Raw genomic sequence first — 20552 nt, 5'->3', positions numbered from 1 at the left:
TTTCAGTTGGACTTTATGAAAGAGAATGCTGGCCATTTTAAGATTATGATGGCCAGGTTAGAAGACTTAGACCAAGCCTTTAAAATAAGGTCCCTTTAGTTAACATTATCAGTAGCCTAACTAACATTAACAATTTATTACAGAATTTATTATTCTTAACATTAGTTTGTATGTAACTGTTAGTTCATGTTTGACCATTAGCCTAAATAATATGAACATACGACTTTTGATTTAGATTAGTAAATGCTGAAACTGACATTAAATGCTTTACTAGAATTTTTCATTGTTAGTTCATTTTAACCAATAGGCTACTGGATTGGAACGGATTAGGATGGCATAGATTATATTTCAATGGCCAGATTTTTGGAAGATGACTTAAATGTTAGAGATATAAGAATAAGAAGGATTTCTGGAAAACACTCTGTCTGGGACAACAATTCCCGCTAGCCCGGGGAATTGGGTGTTTTCCAACTCTGTACAGGGCTCGGGGTGCGCTTTAAACCACGTGACGTGAAGCGGAAACAGTCCGTTCTCTCAAAATGTCCGCGGCCGATGAAGACACGTTGCCTCAGGAGGATGATGAGTTTGAGGACATGGAGGCGAGTGGAAGCGATGAGGATGATGTGGAGGGAGGTGGACAGAACGGGGACGTAGAGGAAAAAGTTTATGTCCCCGGTCTGGAGGCGCTCCAGCCGGGAGAAGAGCTCGAGATGGACCGCTCCGCTTACCGCATGTATCACGAGTGCCAGACCGGTCAGTTTGCTGAACATGTCCGACCACTAAACATAGACAAGCATGAGCCATTTATTCATAGATGTAGTTTGCTCTATGCAACATATTTCATACATCTACCAACAAAATAAAGTACTATGGCAATAACATTTTTTTTGGACATGTAGTATTAGTGTCGTGGTACAGTTTGAAGTTCTGTCAAGAGAATGACCATGGTGTTTGTATTGCAATCTGTTTGTAATTCTACAATACCCTGAAACTACCACAGTTTTTTGTTTGCATCTGTGGTAAGAGATGTCTGGGTATGTGATCCTAAAGTGTATTTCACATGTGTATCATCATTGAAAATTAAAATGTCAGGTAATAATGTGCAATTGTCCTGAAAATATTGTCACAATATCCTAATGGCAATGTAGGCTTTGTTTTCTCAAAATAATAATAATAATTGTTATGGTTTTTGTTATTATTATTATTATTATTATTATATTTTGAGTTGAGGCATTATTTTTATGACAATTTACAAACTCTCATTACACTAATGCATTCTGACATGTCGTAATACATATTACAATACAAATTTTGCACAATAAAACAATACCGCTAAACAATTATTTTTATTACAAAATTAACATAAAAGTTAGTCAAACAAATTGTATTGTCATAAATGGTACTTTTTATCATTTTTGAGACATGATAGTAAGAATGGGATTTGGGGGAAATGTACTTGAAAATTAAGGCGTTCTTCATCAAACCGATTATTCTTTGAGCAAATTATTTTTTTCTAATCTTAAAATGAGTGAAATACTCATTTTAGTGAAAATGAGTTCTTTACAGGTTTTGTGAGAATGTTTCGAAGCCTTATTAACGTGAATTAAAATAGAAGCATTTTTACGTTAATAACCAGCTATATCTGTTCCAAAACCATACTTGCTCTCTTCTTAAATGCATATATAATAGGTGAACTTCTCTTTCCCCTGCAGGTGCCCCATGTCTGAGTTTTGATGTGGTGCGTGATGGTGAAGGAGAGGGGAGGGAGCAGTTTCCTCTCTCGATGGTGCTTTGTGCTGGAACACAGGCGGACACTGCGTTAAGCAACAGGTAAACTGGCAACAATACTGGCAGAGCTTGTTACTTTTCATTAACTTCAGCAAACATCTAATACCTTTATTATGTTTGGCTTCTTACAAAGACCTAAAGATAATGAAATGTTCTCAATCTCAATCCAGGCTTATTGTCATGCGCATGCACAATCTTCATGAAACTGACAAAGAAAAAGATGAAAATGAAAGCAGTGATGGAGAAAGTGATGAAGACGAGGAAGACGAGGATAAGAAACCACAGCTGGAACTGGCCATGATGCCACATTACGGTGGGATCAACAGAGTCAGAGTAAGTCAAGTTGCTTTCATATTTAATCTACTTATTTATAAACTCAGCAAAAAAGAAACGTCCCTTTTTCAGTATGCATTGTTTTAAAGATAATTATGTAAAATCCAAACAAGATTTACAGATCTTTAGATCAGGGTTTAGACCATGTTTTTGATGCTTGTTCAATGACCCATAAACAATTATTGCATATGCACCTGTGGATCAGTCCTCAAGACACTTACAGTTTACAGGTGGTAGACAATTAAAGTCACAGTTACAATAACTTGGGACATTAAAGAGACCTTTCTAGTACTGACTCTGTAAAACCTGAATCCTGCTGCAGGAGCCATGAGGACTGCAGAGGTGAGCAGTGCAATAAACTGCAACGAGGACTGCTATTTTTGATATTGACCCTTCCTTTTGTTCAGGGACTAATTTGCCCAGTTTCACAGACAAGGCTTAAGCCTAGTCCCAGACTAATATGCGTGTTTGAGCTGTTTTAACTGAAAGCAACTATAAATAAATAGATGCACACCACCACTAATGTTTTTTCTTTTCCTTTTCTAAGGCATGTGTATAAAAGCTTTTTAAATGTCTTAAATGAACTAATCCTATCTTAATCTAAGCCCTGTCTGTGAAACCAGGCCTACATTTCATTTCTGTTTGTCCAAAGTCTGTGAAATTTGTTCAGTTTGTCTCAGTTGTCCAATCTTTTTATGTTCATACAAATGTTTACAAATGTACATATCAGAAATTTAATCCAGCCTATCCCGTTTAAATCTCTCACTCATTTAAAGTTCTTATCTTAATACTTGAATAGGTCACCCAGCGAGGGGAACAGGCATTGGCTGCTGTCTGGTCAGAGAAAGGCCAGGTGGAGATTTTTGACCTCCGACCTCAGCTTGAGGCAGTACATAGTTCATCAGTGATGTCGGCCTTTATCAAGCAACAGAAGGAAGCCACGCCCCTTTTCAGTTTTACTGGTCACATGTCAGAAGGATTTGCCATTGATTGGTCACCCAAGGTACCAGGTGGGTAATATGTGGTGTGTTCGACTTGAAGTGGCGCAGCGCTGACCAACTGGTGTATGACATCAAAGTACCATGAGATCGATTAGAGAGCAGACGGCTCCATGTGCTTTTTAATCCCTCTCGCGGTACTTTGATGTTATACACTGATCTGTCTGCGCAGCGCCGCTTCAAGTTCAACACAACTATGGATTGTGACTTTATACACTGTTCCAAGTTATTATGCAAGGGACATATCAGTACAATAAACATTCAGATTTTAGTTTTTCAAAGAAAGTGCTTGTTTTTGTTTCTCATATCTTTTTAGATAACTGGTATCAATCTCAGACAGGTTTTTTTAAAGGGTTACTTCCGGATTTAGCATTAAGCTTTGTATTAGTAGAAAACCTGTAGTATTTTCGAATTACCGTGCTTTCCACCCTCATATCCCCCTGAGACAAGAGATTTATGTATTTTTTGTCTGGAAAAAATCCTCCGATGACGCAAAAATCGTCATTTTGCGTCATCGGAGGATTTTCTGTCCTGAGGCTAAAGACTACAGCCAGTAGATGGCGTTGTTCCGCATGTTTTTAGCCCGCCCATACAGGGTGGGATCTCGCTCACAGAATGTACACAGTGTCAGCCGTCTTTCTGTGGAAGCTAAGGCTCTTGTTCTGTGGAGAAAGCTGAATAGTAGGAGAAAGCTGAGTAAGTAACCATCCTCCTTTTCCCAGACTTGTCCGGCGGGCGAGATCGTTCAAAATGTCCGGGATTCAGCTTTTGCTTTCTGCAGTCGCCATTCATTGTTCACATGCACACCTTTCAATCTAACTGAATTCATTCCGATTGGTGAATTTGAATGTAGTGTTTACATGAACGCTAAACAAGTGATCGGTTGATGTGCGTTTTACCATTGCTAAGAAAAATTCCCGATCCTCCGTGAGAGATGCGAGACCCGGCGCGTCTCAGTAATGATGCCACCGGCCTCGCGCCGTTCTCCCGTGGCCGTCAGCCTCGTCCTGCTCGCCACAGTAAACATGATGAATGAATGGCGACTGTAGAACGCAAAAGCCGAATCCCGGACATTTTGGACGATCTCTAAATCCCTCGCAAACTCATCACGTAGGCTAGCTTTGTTGTTTTCAACTGCAGTGCACACTCTTACCGGTAGGCGTGGCCTCCTAAGGCAGCGAAGCAAGTGCATTCTGGGAGTTGTTGTCTTTCATCCACATAAGCCAAAAATACATTTTCTGGCTTTTCTCAGTCTAGAAAGCTCCAAATTCAAAAATTTCTTCACATTTCTGCTACTTAAATGACCTATTTTAAATACACATTCATCTTCCCAGAGGTGAAGTATCCCTTTAAGTAGTTTGCCAGGTCTTGTTCTGGTTGTTCCACATTATTAAGCAAGTCTCAGTGCATGCAATGGGGAGGAGGAAGAAAGATGTTTCTGAATATGAAAAAGCATGAAATGGTGCATTCTTGCAAAAGGCATGAAAACAACTAACTGAATGGAGATTATCGAACTATCAAAAGATTTGTGAGAATGAATTGAAAGGTCAGCTATAAAAAGCCACTGCTGGCAGTTGTGCATAAAGTTAGAAATAAATGAAGACTCATTTTTAAATAGTTTTATTCACTGAAGAATTCCATACTAGTACTACAATTGATGGTCTGCCCCTTTAATGCAATTCATTTGTTTGACTTTTTCTGACCGAGCTCTTCTTTGCTTAAAATCACGACAATAATAGTTCGACAATATCCGTTCAGTTTCCACAAAATATGAGTTTACGTGCCTTTTTCAACATCTTCCATGCTTTTCATCTTCAGAAAGATCCTTCTTCCTCCCCATATTGCATGAGAACTGTAACTTGCTTAATAATGTGAAACAACCTCTTTAAGAAGGTTTTCCATTTACCTAAGTAGACCTGGCAAACTACTTAACAAACCTGTCTGAGATTGATACCAGTTATCTAGAGAGTAATAAAACTAACACTTTCTTTGTATAATTAAATGTTTATTGTACTGAAATCCCACTGATATGTCACTTGCACAATACTTTGGAACGCAGTGTATATGACAGACCGTACATGGTCTTATCTCTATATAAATAAATGTCTAGCGACTAAAGGAACTACTAAGATTCAAATAATTTAATGTTTACCTACCTTAGGACGCCTGGTAAGCGGCGACTGCAAGAAGAACATTCATGTCTGGGAGCCACAGGAGGGTGGGACTTGGAAGATTGACCAACGGCCTTTCAGCTCACACAGCAAGTCTGTTGAGGACCTACAGTGGTCACCTACTGAAGCCACGGTGTGTCAGTCTACAGAGTAAGATGATATGAGTGGACATTGATTGATGGATGTAATGTCTAAATGAGTGTTTCTCTCCCACCCCCAGGTTTTTGCATCGTGCTCAGTGGATCAGTCCATTCGCATTTGGGACTTAAGGGCACCACCGAATTCTATGCTTTCAGCCAATGAGGCTCATTCTTCAGATGTCAATGTTATCAGCTGGAACCGGACTGAACCATTTATTTTGTCTGGAGGAGATGATGGCCTCCTGAAAGTCTGGGATTTAAGGCAGTTCCAGGTGAGCATGAGCATATAAGGTTTAATATAAGGTTTAATTATCCAACTAAAGGAAAATAGCAAAGTGAAACAGGTCAGTCTGGGATCACGTGAAGAGACTAACGCAACTGAGGTCATATAAACCCATAGCAGAACTGTTATCCTGGTATATTGTTCCAGGATGTTTGGAACAACCTACCTGCAAACTACAGTACTCTGAAAAATGCTGTAAAGTTCGGATATTTTCAAATATATAGCTATTAATTGTTCATGGTCTCTAGGATTTATGAAAAACAAACAAACAAATAAAACAACTCTTATGCCCACCATTAAGGCTGCATTTACAGTAATATTGTAAAATATTATTTCAATTCAATTTCTGTTTTATATATTTAGACATTTACTTTATTGTGATTATTATAGGTGTATTTTTTTAGCAGTCATTACTTCAGTCTTCAGTGTCTCATGATCCTTCAGAAATCATTCTAATATGCTGATTTAGTGCACAAGAAAAATGTCTAGTTATTGTTAAAACGGTGTGTTGCTTAATGTTTTAGTGGGAAACATGATACATTCTTTTAAAGGATAAATGTTTCTTCCTGGTTGAATATAAAAGTACAAAAGAACAGTATTTATTTAAAATATAAAAAAAAATTAACATTAGAAAAATATGTAACTTTTGATCTATTTAATTGGTTCTTGGTAAATGATTTTTTTTTTATCTTGCTGACCATAGAGGTTTGACTGGTAGTGTATAGATATGTTTTTTTTATTATTATGATTATTTAATTTTTTTTCAGACTGGACATCCAGTGGCCAGTTTTAAGCAGCACAGTGCACCCGTGACATCGGTCCAGTGGAGCCCTGTTGACTCTAGTGTGTTTGCCGCCTCTGGAGCTGATGACGTCATCAGCCAATGGGATCTGTCAGTGGAATCATGTGACGTGGGAGGACAGGCAGAGGGCTTAAAACAGCTACCACCACAGCTACTGTTCCTTCACCAGGGCCAGAAAGAAGTGAAGGAGGTCCACTGGCACCCACAGATTCCTGGAGTTCTCATTTCCACAGCGCTGTCAGGATTCAACATCTTCAGAACTATTTCGGTTTAAGTGTGTGTGTGTGTGTGTGTGTGTGTGAGAGAGAGAGTGAGTGAGTGAAACAGACAGATTGGACAGATTTGTTTCAGGCAGAAACAGTGTGCATGTGTATAATTTTTAATGTACATATACATAGATGGATAAATGGAACATCTCGGTATGCATGACTTGTATGCATTTCTATCATTTTCCCACCCTTTTCCTGTACTTGTAGAACCAATTTTTCAACTTCTTGAGACAGAAATGATGTAATTGTATGTGACAAATTACTAATTCGTTAAAACTCCGTTCTGAATCATCAAGTCTATTGGTTGTCTGTTAACGTCATTTATTTTACAATCAGCATATTTTCCACATTTCAGTTCAGTAATAAAAAAAAAAAAAAACGTTTAGAATTGTTTTCTCAGGCAAATTAATGGACATAACAGGAAGATGTTTCGGTCTGAAGGCAGACTGCAGGTTTTTATTAAGGTTCATTTTCAAAAACCATAGTAGCCTTTTCACATATTATAATAAAGAGAAAAATGTATTGTTAGTCCTTATTTCTTCATGAAAAAAAATTGAAAACTCCTCAATTCCTTTTATATGTTTTGCACAAAACAATTTTAAAGAGTACTGAAGGAAATTTGATAAGATAAAATCACGTTATATGCGAATCTTGAATTAAAAAAGTTTTAAATACAATTTAGGTTTTTATGCAGCCAATGAGTGCTCTGAATTTTCCCTCAAGGCTGAAATGAAAACTAATATCTAATGAATTCAAAGAGGAAATGGTTTTAATATAAAAGGATGCCCTCCAGTGTAAGTATGAAGAAATAGCTTGTTTACGGTTTTAACAAATTTTAAAAAGAAATTGCAAGTACTCCACTTCCAGCAATTGTTAGCTTTTTACTTTGATCCTTGGTTGATGATGGTCATGAATGTGGCGTTTGTAGATGGAGAACAGGAATTACAAAAATAACATAACATCATTTAGAATTATTCTGAAAAGTTTTGTGTGTAACTAAAAATCCATCCACCTACACATACATAAATAAAAACATCAGGAAAAATGATCCCTCACTGATACTATCAAAATAAAATGGGAGGGAGATAAAGATAGTAAAGAATTCATTTATTTACCTGATTTTAAAATAAAAATTATATATCAATAAAAATAGCATTACAGAAATGCATTTACCTTCCATCAGCACATTCAAAGAATACAAAATGCTAGTTTGCAGTTTTATAAAACTTTAATTACACATTTTGGTCTATCTACATTATTTCAATTGGCAGAGTGGTTTTGAGTGTAAAATAATTACTGATTGTCCGTTATAGTATTCAAATCATACAAATGTGAAAGCAAGATAAAAGCAATTGCTTTAAAAAAATAAACCCAACCTCTTAAAGCTTTTCATGCTTCCCTTTATGAATCTGGTCAAAAGCTACATGATCAACCAGAATATGAGTTTTGGTTTTGATTCACAGTTTAAAAACTATGCATTTTGCACTTGTTTAGCTTTAAGACTATTTTGTAGTGTGTAACTATATTGTGTGCATTTCATTTTTACACTTTCTAAAAGACTACATCTCCAAAAACAAAAAGCAATCTGATTCCTTATTGCATTTTAGGATATGTATGTATGTATGCATATGTAATAATGAAAACTCCCAGGAGAAAATTCCAGCATTTGTGAATGCATTCAGCAACCTTGCAACTTCCCACAAAAAGAAAAGCTTCTTCGCTGGCTTTTCAGTACTAAGCAAGACAAAGATGGAAAACATCTCCAGTGCCTTTTGTAAGGCACTGTATATAACCATAATACAAACAATAATTAATGTGGTGTTTGGCTTTAAAAAAAAAAAAAAAAAGAGTCTGTACTGCAGGTGTTCACTCTCCATTGAGATTAAAGCTGTATCCAGTTAACTGAAGAAGGTAAAGTGCCCTATAACAGAACTATTAAGTGGAAATATTAAACAGTTTTATATACCTTGGGAATATATGCAGAACATTTTTCTTGGGTTATTCTTTGGGTCGACACTGACCATGGGAGACTCTCAAAATTTGTACTTATAAAATCCAATAAAAAGATAAGATTGTCAGATTGTCTTTCTTTCATAAAATAGACTTGAAAATGAGCAAACACCATCGTAAACTTCAAAAGTGTGGAAAAGAGAGTTCCAAATAGTCCGGTTATTACCTCAAGAAGGAAATTTTCATTAACTCTCCGTGTTTGGATTTTTTTAAAAGAATGATTCTGTTCACATGATCCATCAATTCTGCTAATGACTTATTTCTGGTCCTCAAATCGCTCAAATGTCCTCTTATAGGCCAATCTCATCATCGAACTCGTCCTCAAAAGTGTATCCTTGTTCTCCATTGACGCCCTCCTCCTCTGAATCTGTTTCTGAAAGATGTTGGTTTTCTCTCCTCCGGTCCAATGGTGAGACTCCCTCATATTCTGAGCTCATTGAGGAAGAGATGCTTGGAGAGTTGTCCTCCTTCCGATTAACCATCTCTGCTTGTCTTGGGTCTTTGTCGTAAACTATTCTCCCACTAATCTCCTGCATCTCCTTATTTGGTCTCAAGCTCGTTTCTTCTTCACCTTCCACGTCTAGCCCCTCAATTGCTTCCTGCCGACCGATGATCTCATCACGCTTGTCGCTGAATCGCACTTTAGGCCTGAGCCCTTTTGATTTCACGCCGTTCATCTCGTTCAGTTGCTCATCTTGTTGGATCACCTCTTTGGTCACGCTTTCCATTCTCATCCTCTCATTCAACTCATTGGCAGCACTCCTTGGCGACATCATCACATCTCTTGTGCTCTTGCTGGGACTAAACACCTCTTCGCTGTCTTTGTGAAAACCCATGGTCAGTCCATCCATCACTCCCAGTACATCTCCTAAAATCGAAGGCCCTAAATCAAAGTCGAGGTCAAAGGAGGAAACTGAATCGGCGTGCCGGAGCTCACTTGGACCGATATCTTCTTTGGCATATTCAATATCATCATTATGGTTCATCTGAATGTCTGTGGTCTCTACAGTGGCTTCCCCGACTGGTTGCACAGAGTTGGGATTAGGACTAGAGGGGCCATGGCTGGACAGGAAGGAGGTGTCACCAAAAGCGTCTCCACCACGACCAATGTGCATGGTGTGACGGAAATCACCCAGGGGAGCAGAGATCATGGTGGGGTCCAGACGAGGGGTTCGAGATGATTTGTGGAGTGGCATGGTAGCAACTGAGGAGCAAAATTGCAAAGTAAGATGAAGGGAAAGGTGTAATAAAAACATTTAAACAACTAAATATATGATATATTATTATACACTGCCCCGCCCAAAAAAAGTTGCTGTCTGGATATAAATAGACAACTGCTTAAGAGTCAATGATTGGATCATTATTGCAGTGATTATTATGTTTCTAGCATGTTAAATGTTTGGCAACAGTTCTTCTAACCCTAACTGATGGAGTGTGTAGCTTTTCATTTCTTAAACAACCATGTAGGAAGACACTTGCATATTTAAATCCTTTTTTTTTTTGTAGTCAGGCAGTGTATTATATTATATTATATTATATTATGTTATAGTTAATTATTATTTAAAGTTGCTAGTTATTCACATTCGTAAATTTCATTTATACTATATTAACTGTATTATATTAATATAATAACACAGTAAAAAATTATATGATCAAAAAGTTGACAACATATGTTTTTACATTGCTTTAACTCAACAAAATAACTTTCATACAAGATTCAACTCATTTTTTTAAGTCAGTTTAATGTCATTTAAGTTGAAATGACTTAAACAACCAAGTTGAAATTTAAGGCAGCAACTTTTTGTCTTATGCTGGTATTATATTATAATTATATAATGTTGCTTGATATCCACATTTCTAAATTCCCTAAATCATAAATAGAATATATTATATCACTTTATTTATTATATTATAGTTAATTATATAATTTAATGTTGCTTGTTATTGACTTTCCAACATTTCTTTCCTCAGACTGTTTTCTCTGTAAAAGCTGAAGTTTCAATCCAGTGGGACTCAACTGCTCTATTTTGGGTGAGGTGAGATTACAGTATAAGACTCACGGTCTTAAATTTGTATATTTATGGATTTTATCAATAAACAGGTATGAAATCATTACGTTGCACAAAAAAAGAGCTATGATTGCGTAAAGGTTGTGAAAAAGAGGAGTTGACAGACGCCAAATCCAAGCTCGGACTTGTAAGTGAAGAGCGTGATTAAATGCATTCTTGCCTCGAGCATTCTCGCGAGGTTGAGACCTTTTTTTTTCTTTCTTTTTTTTACAGTCTATGGTTGGGACGCAAAGTCTGAGAAACATTATAAGCGTGCCCACGGTTATCCTACATCTTTTAAAAACTTAAATCGATGAATTAATTGACAGACAGAAATGTCACTCGTTTCTGGAGCCTATAGAACACATTTGAAGCCCAGGGATAGTTTATAATACTATTAACTGCCAAAATGATTTAATAATTAAATAAAAGTTACTCTTTATAGGCCTAACGTTAGTTGTTAAAATCCTTTTTTTTCTTTTTATCATCCGAGAAGTCTATATATATATATATATATATATATATAGAGAGAGAGAGAGAGAGAGAGAGAGAGAGAGAGAGAGAGAGAGAGAGAGAGAGTAATTATCGAAATGTGTGTCCGACTCCTAACCATAGACTGGTCCTAACCTTTTCATAAACAACTGCAACAGCTGGAAAGGGTATCAGTTCTAGTCGTCTTTATCAGATCTATTAACCACGGGTATAAAGTAAAAATCTTAGGTTTAACGTACTTTCTGAGGTAAAACACCTTTATACACATTTTACACACAGTCGATGAAAACGAAATAAAGTAATTACAGCCAAGTAACTTACCAGCTATTAAATTTTTAAGCAGAAGACCTGCCTGTTGCCCAGGAAAGCGTCGCCCTGTCCAAATGAAGCTGTAATAGAGCAAAAAGCAAAAAATAATATTTATAGTTTAATGCAATGAAGGTTTCTTAAAGTGGGAGTAACTGCAAAAGTTACGCGCCCAACGGAGTTACCGAATCGGTTTCCTTCCAAACGAGGGAATTAGACTTACTTTGATCACCGTGTGCTTGTCAACGGGATTGTACCTATTTTCTCCACTTTTAACCAAATGATTCTTTAAATATCGCTTTCCTTCTTTTACAGACTTTTCTGGCGTCGCTCTTCTCTCCGATATTTCTTTTTTTTTTTCCTTTAGGGATGGGCAAGGAAGTGACGTGAGTTTTACATGGGAGAGCTTTGGCAACAGCTGTAATAGTGAATGAAAGTAGTATTTACTGACTGACGCAGCGCTGCATTGTTTTCCTTTCAGAATGATTTCACATGATTTTTCTTTTTGAATTTTAAACCTCACTCAAGTGTAGAATTAGGAGTAAAAGTGGGGCTTGTTAGGGTTGAACAAGTGAAAAATGAAAAGTTGAGCAAGGCAATTGGTCATTTAAAAAAGTAATGAACTTTTTTTTTTTTTTGTGAGGAGAGGAGACTATTTAAAATATAAGAGTTACTGTTACACCATTGTGTGGGACTGTTTGTACATTGTGTGTTTGAGTTTATTGCCATGGGTGAATCACAATGAAAACACATTTTGGAATCCCGTCTGTCAACATTTTGCACAGAGCTTGTCGAAGCAGAACCTGTTCTAATGCTCTGCTTTGTTTTTGTATCTCCATGTATGGGCCTATCACTTTCACCATTAATATTATAATAGAAGTACAAATGTTTGATTTCTTTGTGTTAAAAGCGTGACATGAAATAATATAAATATTTGAGAATGGAACAGTTTATTCAACCTTTAGACGCAATATAAAAAATAGGCCTTTATAAATGTTTATATAGCCTATAAATTATACATTTTATATATAGGCTAAATTATGTAAATGTATCAATCAGAGGACAGAAGGTTGTATACAACAGGTCTTTCGGCAAAGTTTTAATTTAGTTGACAATTTAGATTCCTTTCATGCATCAAATATGACGCTATAGGGTTAAGAAAACTGAGATCTTTGAATGAATTGTAGATTAAAGGCTGCAACTGACATTCTTTCTGCTTTGGTGGCCTACATATCCTGCCTGGAAAGATAATTCAAGGATGCTGCAGCTGAGCCATGAATCACATCACATCACTTCCTCTTTCTTAGCACAGCTTATGTCACACACTATCACTAGGGTTACTAATACAATGATGAATGGCTGGAAGTGTTGTCAGTGTATGAGGTCACGTATAAAACCCAGCATTACTGAAGGAGTGGTTCACTGGATTAGAGAATATCCATTTTCAAGAATGAAACAAAATCCATTTTTATCTTTACAATGCCAAAATAAGTCTGAACAATAGGCCCTATTTATACATGGATTTATATTTGCTCCCCTGTGAATTCTCAATCTTTTGAATGGAATACTTTCCTTTAGTGTTGTACTGTGAGTAAAAAAATGTTAAGGGATAAAGTCTGTGGAGTCAAGAAGTGTTGGCTACTTACATTTGAAGTGCAATATCAGTAGATCTCTTAAATACCAGCATGCATAAATATCTATTCATCACTTGTCAGACCTACACACTAACAAAAAGCTTTCCAGAAGTTCTTATCTTAACTCTTAACTATCTATAACCATTCTTATGAAAATGTTGCCAACCTGTGGTTGGATTAGCATATACGGTTTCTTATAATCTGCTGGCACTAAATTAAAACGAATTTAATTTACTAAACTGAATGGAAGCTAATTATATAAACTAGATAAAATGTGCTTTGTATGGTAGCCTATTTAAAAACACAACGCCCTCAGAGACTTTTAATTTGAAAATTCAGCTCAGCTCAGGACGCATGCGCAGTCTTCCAGTGTTGCTGCCAGTCGTGTACGTCGGAGGATGTCTGACAACGCAGAATCTCCTACAGAAAATCAAAAAGATGAACCTTCGATACAACAAACTGTCACTGAACACACTGGATTATCGGATGAGAAGAAAAAGAGTATGAGCTATATACATGACCTGAGAAACTGTTATAAATTAATTTCTAAACGCTGCTGCAGTGTTTATTTCGGCAGGTCATCCGCGAGCTACTTCCGTGTTTTCGCAAAGATTGATAGCTCTGCCAGCCAATGAACTTCTCGTTTGTATGTAGGCAGCCAATGGCTGGCCAAGCAGGCATGTGCTTCTTTACCATGAAAGTGTTTGTAAGAGTTGTTTTTTTGTTAAGATTTTAAAGAAAATTAGGCATAATCGCTATTTTAATTAACCGAATGGCCTAAAACATTCTTGTAGAATCAACAGGTGACAAGATAATACAGAGGACTATAATCACAATTTATTGTGACGTTGGGAACCCCTTTGTGGAGACTATGGCCATATCGTACCCTGTTATTGTATTTATATAATGTTTAATTGCAGATCCTTTAGCAGCATTATTGATTGGGGGGGATAAGGAAACTGTCAGCAGTTTAATTATAGATGTATTTAAATTAATTACAGCTGTAATTACATGCATGTTCTTTTTTAAATATAAGTTCAATGTAAAACATGCATGTACACAATGAATCGAAATAATACAACTTAAAGTTACTAGTAGTTAATGACACTCAATGTAAAGTTGGACTGTGTGTTTGTTCATTTTAAGAGTACAATTGTGTTTCGTAACACACTTAAGTACACTGTTAAAAGAGCAATCTATAATAAGTTTCAGCTTCTTAATAAGTATGATTTTCTGAGTATGTTGTGAATTATTTTATCATTTTTTCTTTCAGTTGATGTGCTGTTGAAGGCTGTCGGTGATACGCCCATCATGAAGACCAAAAAATGGTCCGTGGAGAAAGGGAGGACCGTACAGTCACTCGCTCAATTCATCTCACGCTTTCTTAAACTGGAGCCTAGTGAACAATTGGTATGTTATTCACCCCACCATGACCAACTCCCTTCATTAAAAAGCAGTGTAAGGCAGAGTGGACTCTCCCTCCTCTGCCAGACCACTGTGCCTATTAACAAAAGAACACAACCACTAATTTTTCCCAGTTTGAAAGCTTCTTAAAGATATTCATATTGAGACATAATTTTCACCATCAGGAGGGTCCGCGTACAACAGCGCATGTGCAAGGTGAATGTTGAGACAGAAGAGTCCAGTAGGTGGCAATACGCAACTGTGCATATATTGTACAGTTGTTGTACAGGGCGATACAAAACAACACGCTGTTCCAAGAACAGTAAACAAAGCAGTATATCATTCTCCGTTTTATTTTATTATCATTTTTTTGGGTTCTTGTTTAACTTTTGCATGCATGCTACTTTTCTTCTATTCCTCTGAGTAAACATCCTGTAAATGACACGACTCAATGCTGCCCTATGATATCCTGTAGAGTCTGGAAAAGCAATTGTGTTAAGATGCCCGTCTGCGCTCATCCTGTTGAGTTAGTGTACTTATGAAAGCTGTGCAGACACGGAACATAAAAAATGAAGTATGCTTGGGCAGTGGGCTTAACTTTTTTGACTCGTATGCTTCCCGTTGTTGTCCAACACAATATCTGACGGCCATTAAAAGGGCTGTCTCAATCGCAAAATCCTTTCGAAACGTTTGCTCCCTAAAAATCCCACAATACACCGCAAAAACCAGGGAGCATCGATGCTCACTATGCACCCTTACTGGAAAATTCGTCACATTTCTGAAGCACAAAACATAAAATGCTCAAGCCAACTCAATAAATATAATGACACGCGATAGAAGATTTATGTCAGCATAAACGCACATCGCTAGACAGGTAGTGAACGCATCTAGTTAGCATTTATTATTAATATTCAGCTGAAATGTTGCAAGATTGCAGCATTCTACAATGTTGTACTTTGACATTGTATTTAGTCATGTTGCCGGAAATTGAGTAATCACTGTACCAATGTGTAGCAAACCAGGGTCCTTACCAGCGGCCGGATTTGTGTACATGATATATTGATTCACAAGCTAGGGAGCTGATTGAGACGCACCCTTGGAGTCTTTACTAATGAGCTGATAAGTTGAATCAGGTGTGTTTGATTAGGGAGACGTCTAAATCAGAGATGGGCTGTGTTTGAAATCGCCCCATATACCCTCATTTACTATTCCCTACATTACTCCATATAGTTAGCCTGGGTTTCCCCATGCTGCCTTGCGCGCAGCGCGATTTTATTCACGCTGCTGGGCATTCACGCTGCTTTTCCCCTCAAAAAGGGAACCAATCACAGAACGGGGAGGGAGCAGCAAGACGATGACGACGTCTATGCGACACACCGAAGCAGTTTGTTTATATCTATGGATCCAACATGGCATCAGACGCGAAGTTACCTTTCGTTGCAGCCTTAAGGGCCCTACACACCTGGACGAATATCGGCGCGCGTTATTCGCCAGCGTTTTTCAACGCGATTTTCGCTGACGATGTGCCGAGTGAACATGCAAATTCATTCCCTGACATTAGATGGCGCTTACTGTAAAACAGAAACCACTCCATAACAGTTCTCTTTTATCAAGATTTTTGTAGTCGCTGTCGCGTTTGTCATATAGTTATTTATGTTCCGACACCGAGACCAGCAGTTCTACATTCATCTTGCCTTGCATCTTCCTCGTCTTATTTCTTCCCGGCAGTGTAGACGCTACTTGGTGTATATCTTCTTCGCCGTTACGTATGTGTGCTCGGCAAGACCGTTTTGTGTTTGAGCGCCCTCAAGTTGTGTTTTACTGTAACTTCAGAAGCTCCAGACACGTGAACAAAAGTGCCAATCTCATTGGTCAGATAGTTTTTGACGCGGCGCGTCAAACCAAAAAAACGAACCCGAGGCGTTTTTTAAAAAATGACGCTTTTACGCGTGCCGTTTTTCGCGCCGGTGTGCACACTCACATTGGCGCCCTTTGTTTAGTCACGAGGCGTTAAACGTCGGAGAATATCGCGCGCGAAATTCGTCCCGGTGTGAACAGGCCTTTAGATAGTGTTCTAAGTAGTTTAGTCGCTGAACGCCATCGTGCACATAAATCTCTGACCCATCGTCTTCTTCCTTGTCGAATTTCTGTCGCTCTACATACGTCATCTGGTATAATTGAAACGATTGGCTATGAGCTACGTACAGGCGCATTTGATAGACATTCGTAGCGCCCAATAAACGGCTCTGGGCATTCGTAAACCACGCCTCAAATACGAGAAAATGAACATGTGGTTCCCAGACCACGTCTCAATGAGTTCACTTGAGGGAGTGAATGAAAACGGGTCAGTGAATTCGGACACTGAGTGCGCCGGAAGGGCTTCCGCTTTTGCATAGTTTGTGCTTTCTGTTTAATAATCATTTGAAATTTAGCAAACTGGCATCTTGTAGTAATGAAAACATTTATATTAAACACTGTCATGGAAACTATGTATAAACCTTAATTAATTAAATAATCAATTGGAAAGGAGTTTATAACTATATGATATTACACTGTACCCACAAAAATGTTTTGTTTATTTTCTTTAGACAATATACAATATCACTCAATATTACACAACACAATTATTAAATGCCACTACACACCTGCTGGTGGTAATGCCGTAAATGAGTCCTACCTGTTGTGACATTCCCTACTCTGCTTTCTCTTGTAAAATAACATTTCTATTATAGTAAAATCTACATACGGTTACCAAAAAAAGTATTGTTTGGCATAAAACACGTGGAAGATTAGCAGACTGTCCATTCATTAAATAAGCTATTTCCTCACAAAAGCGGTTTATTCAGTGTAGTGAAGCCTCTCTCATTGACATCCATTAAAAAAGGCCTCTTGTCTCCTTTTCTGTGTACCGCTTCTGTTTGTTTTTTGCCTAAAGTTGCAGGCTTGCCTTCAAGTGGCTTTTTCTAAACTGTGCAGTGCTGCGGTACTCCAGGACCAGAGCTGCCATTCACTGTGCTATTGGGCCCTGGCCCTCGGTTGAGAACCACTGCTTTAGATCTACATTCCTAGACAATACATTTTGACAAACATTTTGTCAAGTTAAATATCTGTTGTCTGTTTTCATAAATATGTTTAATAAATACATTTGCATTAACCTTTTTATTAATAAATATTATTTATATAAATGTGTATGTATGTGTGTGTGTGTGTGTATGTATGTATGTATGTATGTGTATATATATATATACAGTGAGGAAAATAAGTATTTGAACACCCTGCTATTTTGCAAGTTCTCCCACTTAGAAATCATGGAGGGGTCTGAAATTGTCATCGTAGGTGCATGTCCACTGTGAGAGACATAATCTAAAAAAAAAAATCCAGAAATCACAATGTATGATTTTTTAACTATTTATTTGTATGATACAGCTGCAAATTAGTATTTGAACACCTGAGAAAATCAATGTTAATATTTGGTACAGTAGCCTTTATTTGCAATTACAGAGGTCAAACGTTTCCTGTAGTTTTTCACCAGGTTTGGCCCACTCCTCCACACAGATCTTCTCTAGATCAGTCAGGTTTCTGGGCTGTCGCTGAGAAACACGGAGTTTGAGCTCCCTCCAAAGATTCTCTATTGGGTTTAGGTCTGGAGACTGGCTAGGCCACGGCAGAACCTCGATATGCTTCTTACAGAGCCACTCCTTGGTTATCCTGGCTGTGTGCTTCGGGTCATTGTCATGTTGGAAGACCCAGCCTCGACCCATCTTCAATGTTCTAACTGAGGGAAGGAGGTTGTTCCCCAAAATCTCACAATACCTGGTCCCGGTCATCCTCTCCTTAATACAATGCAGTCGCCCTGTCCCATGTGCAGAAAAACACCCCCAAAGCATGATTCTACCACCCCCATGCTTCACAGTAGGGATGGTGTTCTTGGGATGGTACTCATCATTCTTCTTCCTCCAAACACGTTTAGTGGAATTATGACCAAAAAGTTCTATTTTGGTCTCATCTGACCACATGACTTTCTCCCATGACTCTTCTGGATCATCCAAATGGTCATTGGCAAACTTAAGACGGGCCTTGACATGTGCTGGTTTAAGCAGGGGAACCTTCCATGCCATGCATGATTTCAAACCATGACGTCTTAGTGTATTACCAACAGTAACCTTGGAAACGGTGGTCCCATCTCTTTTCAGGTCATTGACCAGCTCCTCCCGTGTAGTTCTGGGCTGATTTCTCACCTTTCTTAGGATCATTGAGACCCCACGAGGTGAGATCTTGCATGGAGCCCCAGTCCGAGGGAGATTGACAGTCATGTTTAGCTTCTTCCATTTTCTAATGATTGCTCCAACAGTGGACCTTTTTTCACCAAGCTGCTTGGCAATTTCCCCGTAGCCCTTTCCAGCCTTGTGGAGGTGTACAATTTTGTCTCTAGTGTCTTTGGACAGCTCTTTGGTCTTGGCCATGTTAGTAGTTGGATTCTTACTGATTGTATGGGGTGGACAGGTGTCTTTATGCAGCTAACGACCTCAAACAGGTGCATCTAATTTAGGATAATAAATGGAGTGGAGGTGGACATTTTAAAGGCAGACTAACAGGTCTTTGAGGGTCAGAATTCTAGCTGATAGACAGGTGTTCAAATACTTATTTGCAGCTGTATCATACAAATAAATAGTTAAAAAATCATATATTGTGATTTCTGGTTTTTTTTTTTTAGATTATGTCTCTCACAGTGGACATGCACCTACGATGACAATTTCAGACCCCTCCATGATTTCCAAGTGGGAGAACTGGCAAAATAGCAGGGTGTTCAAATACTTATGTTCCTCACTGTATATATATGTTTGAATGTATAATTTATGTAATTTTTCTCATAAATAATTGTATTTATGAACCAACCCAATCAAAGTAATTTTACTCATGAAATTAAACAGAAAAAAGGAGATTAACTCGTTTTTTCTTATTGCTCTTCTGTACTGAATGCTTTATCTTTATTTTTCTGCTCTTCCACCAGTTCATTTATGTCAATCAGTCATTTGCTCCATCACCAGACCAAGAAGTGGGTGTCCTTTTTGAGGTATGTTTTTGTGTGTGTGTGTGTGTGCGTGTGTGTGTTTTGCCAAATGCTACTCTGCCCCCATCTGGCTTTTTAAGAAAATTGAAAGTAGACTGGAATCATTTCAGATGGCCATTTGGTTGCACTTTATTTTAATGTGTCTTAGTCACAGTGTAATTATACATTCAAGAGGTATCAGGTAATATCAATTAACATGTACTTACTATAGGGTTAGGATTAGAAGCATGGTTGGGTTTAGTTGGATGTAATTATGCATAATTTACTGTCATTACTACAGTAATTACATGTAATTACATGTAACATTGTTTTGCTGACAAATTCAGCATTATTCAGAAGACTTGAAACTCGTAACAGTCCTCTATACGCAAGTGACTAGTTTCAAGTTTCTGTTTTTAACATGACCTGTGTAATACTGTATAATGAATATATAATAGGTTAATGCAATTTCGGTGGGGATTTCTGTGAAGGAACAATGTGTTTCTCTGATTTAATAGGTAAACCTTGTTCTTCTACTCTGTTTTACAGTGTTTTGGAAGTGATGGGAAACTAGTTCTCCATTACTGCAAGTCCCAGGCCTGGGGTTGACCGTGCAGCTCTCTTTTTTCCCCGTTTCCACCTTTCATTTATACATCTGTACACATACAGTAACAAAAACATCCCATACGCATCATCATTGTTTTTATAACGTATACATTTTTCATGTCTTGTTTTTTTTGTAAATAATAAAGTGTAAATAATATTATAAAACAATGCATCATCTCTTGGGACTTTTTTAAAGCTTTTTAAAACAAATTCTGCTG

The 20552-nt window shown here is 37.7% G+C and overlaps 3 protein-coding genes across 4 annotated transcripts; 2 read left to right on the top strand and 1 right to left on the bottom strand.

Annotated features, from left to right (window-relative positions):
* The first annotated feature begins 452 nt into the window (after positions 1 to 452).
* Positions 453 to 7093, top strand: grwd1 (glutamate-rich WD repeat containing 1). Its single transcript, XM_084435715.1, has 7 exons — positions 453 to 753; positions 1713 to 1830; positions 1959 to 2121; positions 2921 to 3131; positions 5281 to 5423; positions 5511 to 5702; positions 6481 to 7093. The coding sequence occupies exons 1-7, from the start codon at positions 540 to 542 to the stop codon at positions 6787 to 6789; spliced, it is 1350 nt and encodes a 449-aa protein (XP_084291841.1). The 5' UTR covers positions 453 to 539; the 3' UTR covers positions 6790 to 7093.
* Positions 7094 to 7993: 900 nt separating this feature from the next.
* cdc42ep5 (CDC42 effector protein (Rho GTPase binding) 5) lies at positions 7994 to 12015 on the bottom strand. The gene is made up of 3 exons (XM_084435716.1): positions 11864 to 12015; positions 11656 to 11723; positions 7994 to 9998 (listed from the first exon to the last, which is right to left on the bottom strand). The coding sequence occupies exon 3, from the start codon at positions 9988 to 9990 to the stop codon at positions 9085 to 9087; it is 906 nt and encodes a 301-aa protein (XP_084291842.1). The 5' UTR covers positions 9991 to 9998; positions 11656 to 11723; positions 11864 to 12015; the 3' UTR covers positions 7994 to 9084.
* Positions 12016 to 13638: 1623 nt separating this feature from the next.
* On the top strand, positions 13639 to 20502 carry atg12 (ATG12 autophagy related 12 homolog). 2 transcript variants are annotated; one of them, XM_084435301.1, is made up of 4 exons: positions 13639 to 13775; positions 14548 to 14684; positions 19690 to 19752; positions 20278 to 20502. In XM_084435301.1, the coding sequence occupies exons 1-4, from the start codon at positions 13673 to 13675 to the stop codon at positions 20335 to 20337; spliced, it is 363 nt and encodes a 120-aa protein (XP_084291427.1). In that variant the 5' UTR covers positions 13639 to 13672; the 3' UTR covers positions 20338 to 20502. The 2 variants fall into 2 exon arrangements, with proteins under 2 accessions (XP_084291427.1, XP_084291428.1); XM_084435302.1 differs by lacking the exon at positions 13639 to 13775 and adding an exon at positions 13793 to 13951.
* The last annotated feature ends 50 nt before the right edge of the window (positions 20503 to 20552 follow it).

This window comes from Rutilus rutilus, assembly GCF_951802725.1.
Source record: "Rutilus rutilus genome assembly, chromosome: 17".
NCBI classification, from domain to species: Eukaryota; Metazoa; Chordata; class Actinopteri; order Cypriniformes; family Leuciscidae; genus Rutilus; species Rutilus rutilus.
Note: the sequence above shows the minus strand (reverse complement) of the source record. Positions and strands in the feature narration are given on the sequence as shown.

Excerpts from the sequence above, each read along its gene's own strand:
- grwd1 (XM_084435715.1), top strand. The coding sequence starts at position 540 with ATGTCCGCGGCCGATGAAGACACGTTGCCTCAGGAGGATGATGAGTTT. Across the intron at positions 754-1,712 it reads GTATCACGAGTGCCAGACCG|GTGCCCCATGTCTGAGTTTT; the intron begins GTCAGTTTGCTG and ends TTTCCCCTGCAG. Across the intron at positions 5,424-5,510 it reads GGTCACCTACTGAAGCCACG|GTTTTTGCATCGTGCTCAGT; the intron begins GTGTGTCAGTCT and ends TCCCACCCCCAG.
- cdc42ep5 (XM_084435716.1), bottom strand. The coding sequence starts at position 9,990 with ATGCCACTCCACAAATCATCTCGAACCCCTCGTCTGGACCCCACCATG.
- atg12 (XM_084435301.1), top strand. The coding sequence starts at position 13,673 with ATGTCTGACAACGCAGAATCTCCTACAGAAAATCAAAAAGATGAACCT. Across the intron at positions 14,685-19,689 it reads TGGAGCCTAGTGAACAATTG|TTCATTTATGTCAATCAGTC; the intron begins GTATGTTATTCA and ends CTCTTCCACCAG. Across the intron at positions 19,753-20,277 it reads AAGTGGGTGTCCTTTTTGAG|TGTTTTGGAAGTGATGGGAA; the intron begins GTATGTTTTTGT and ends TCTGTTTTACAG.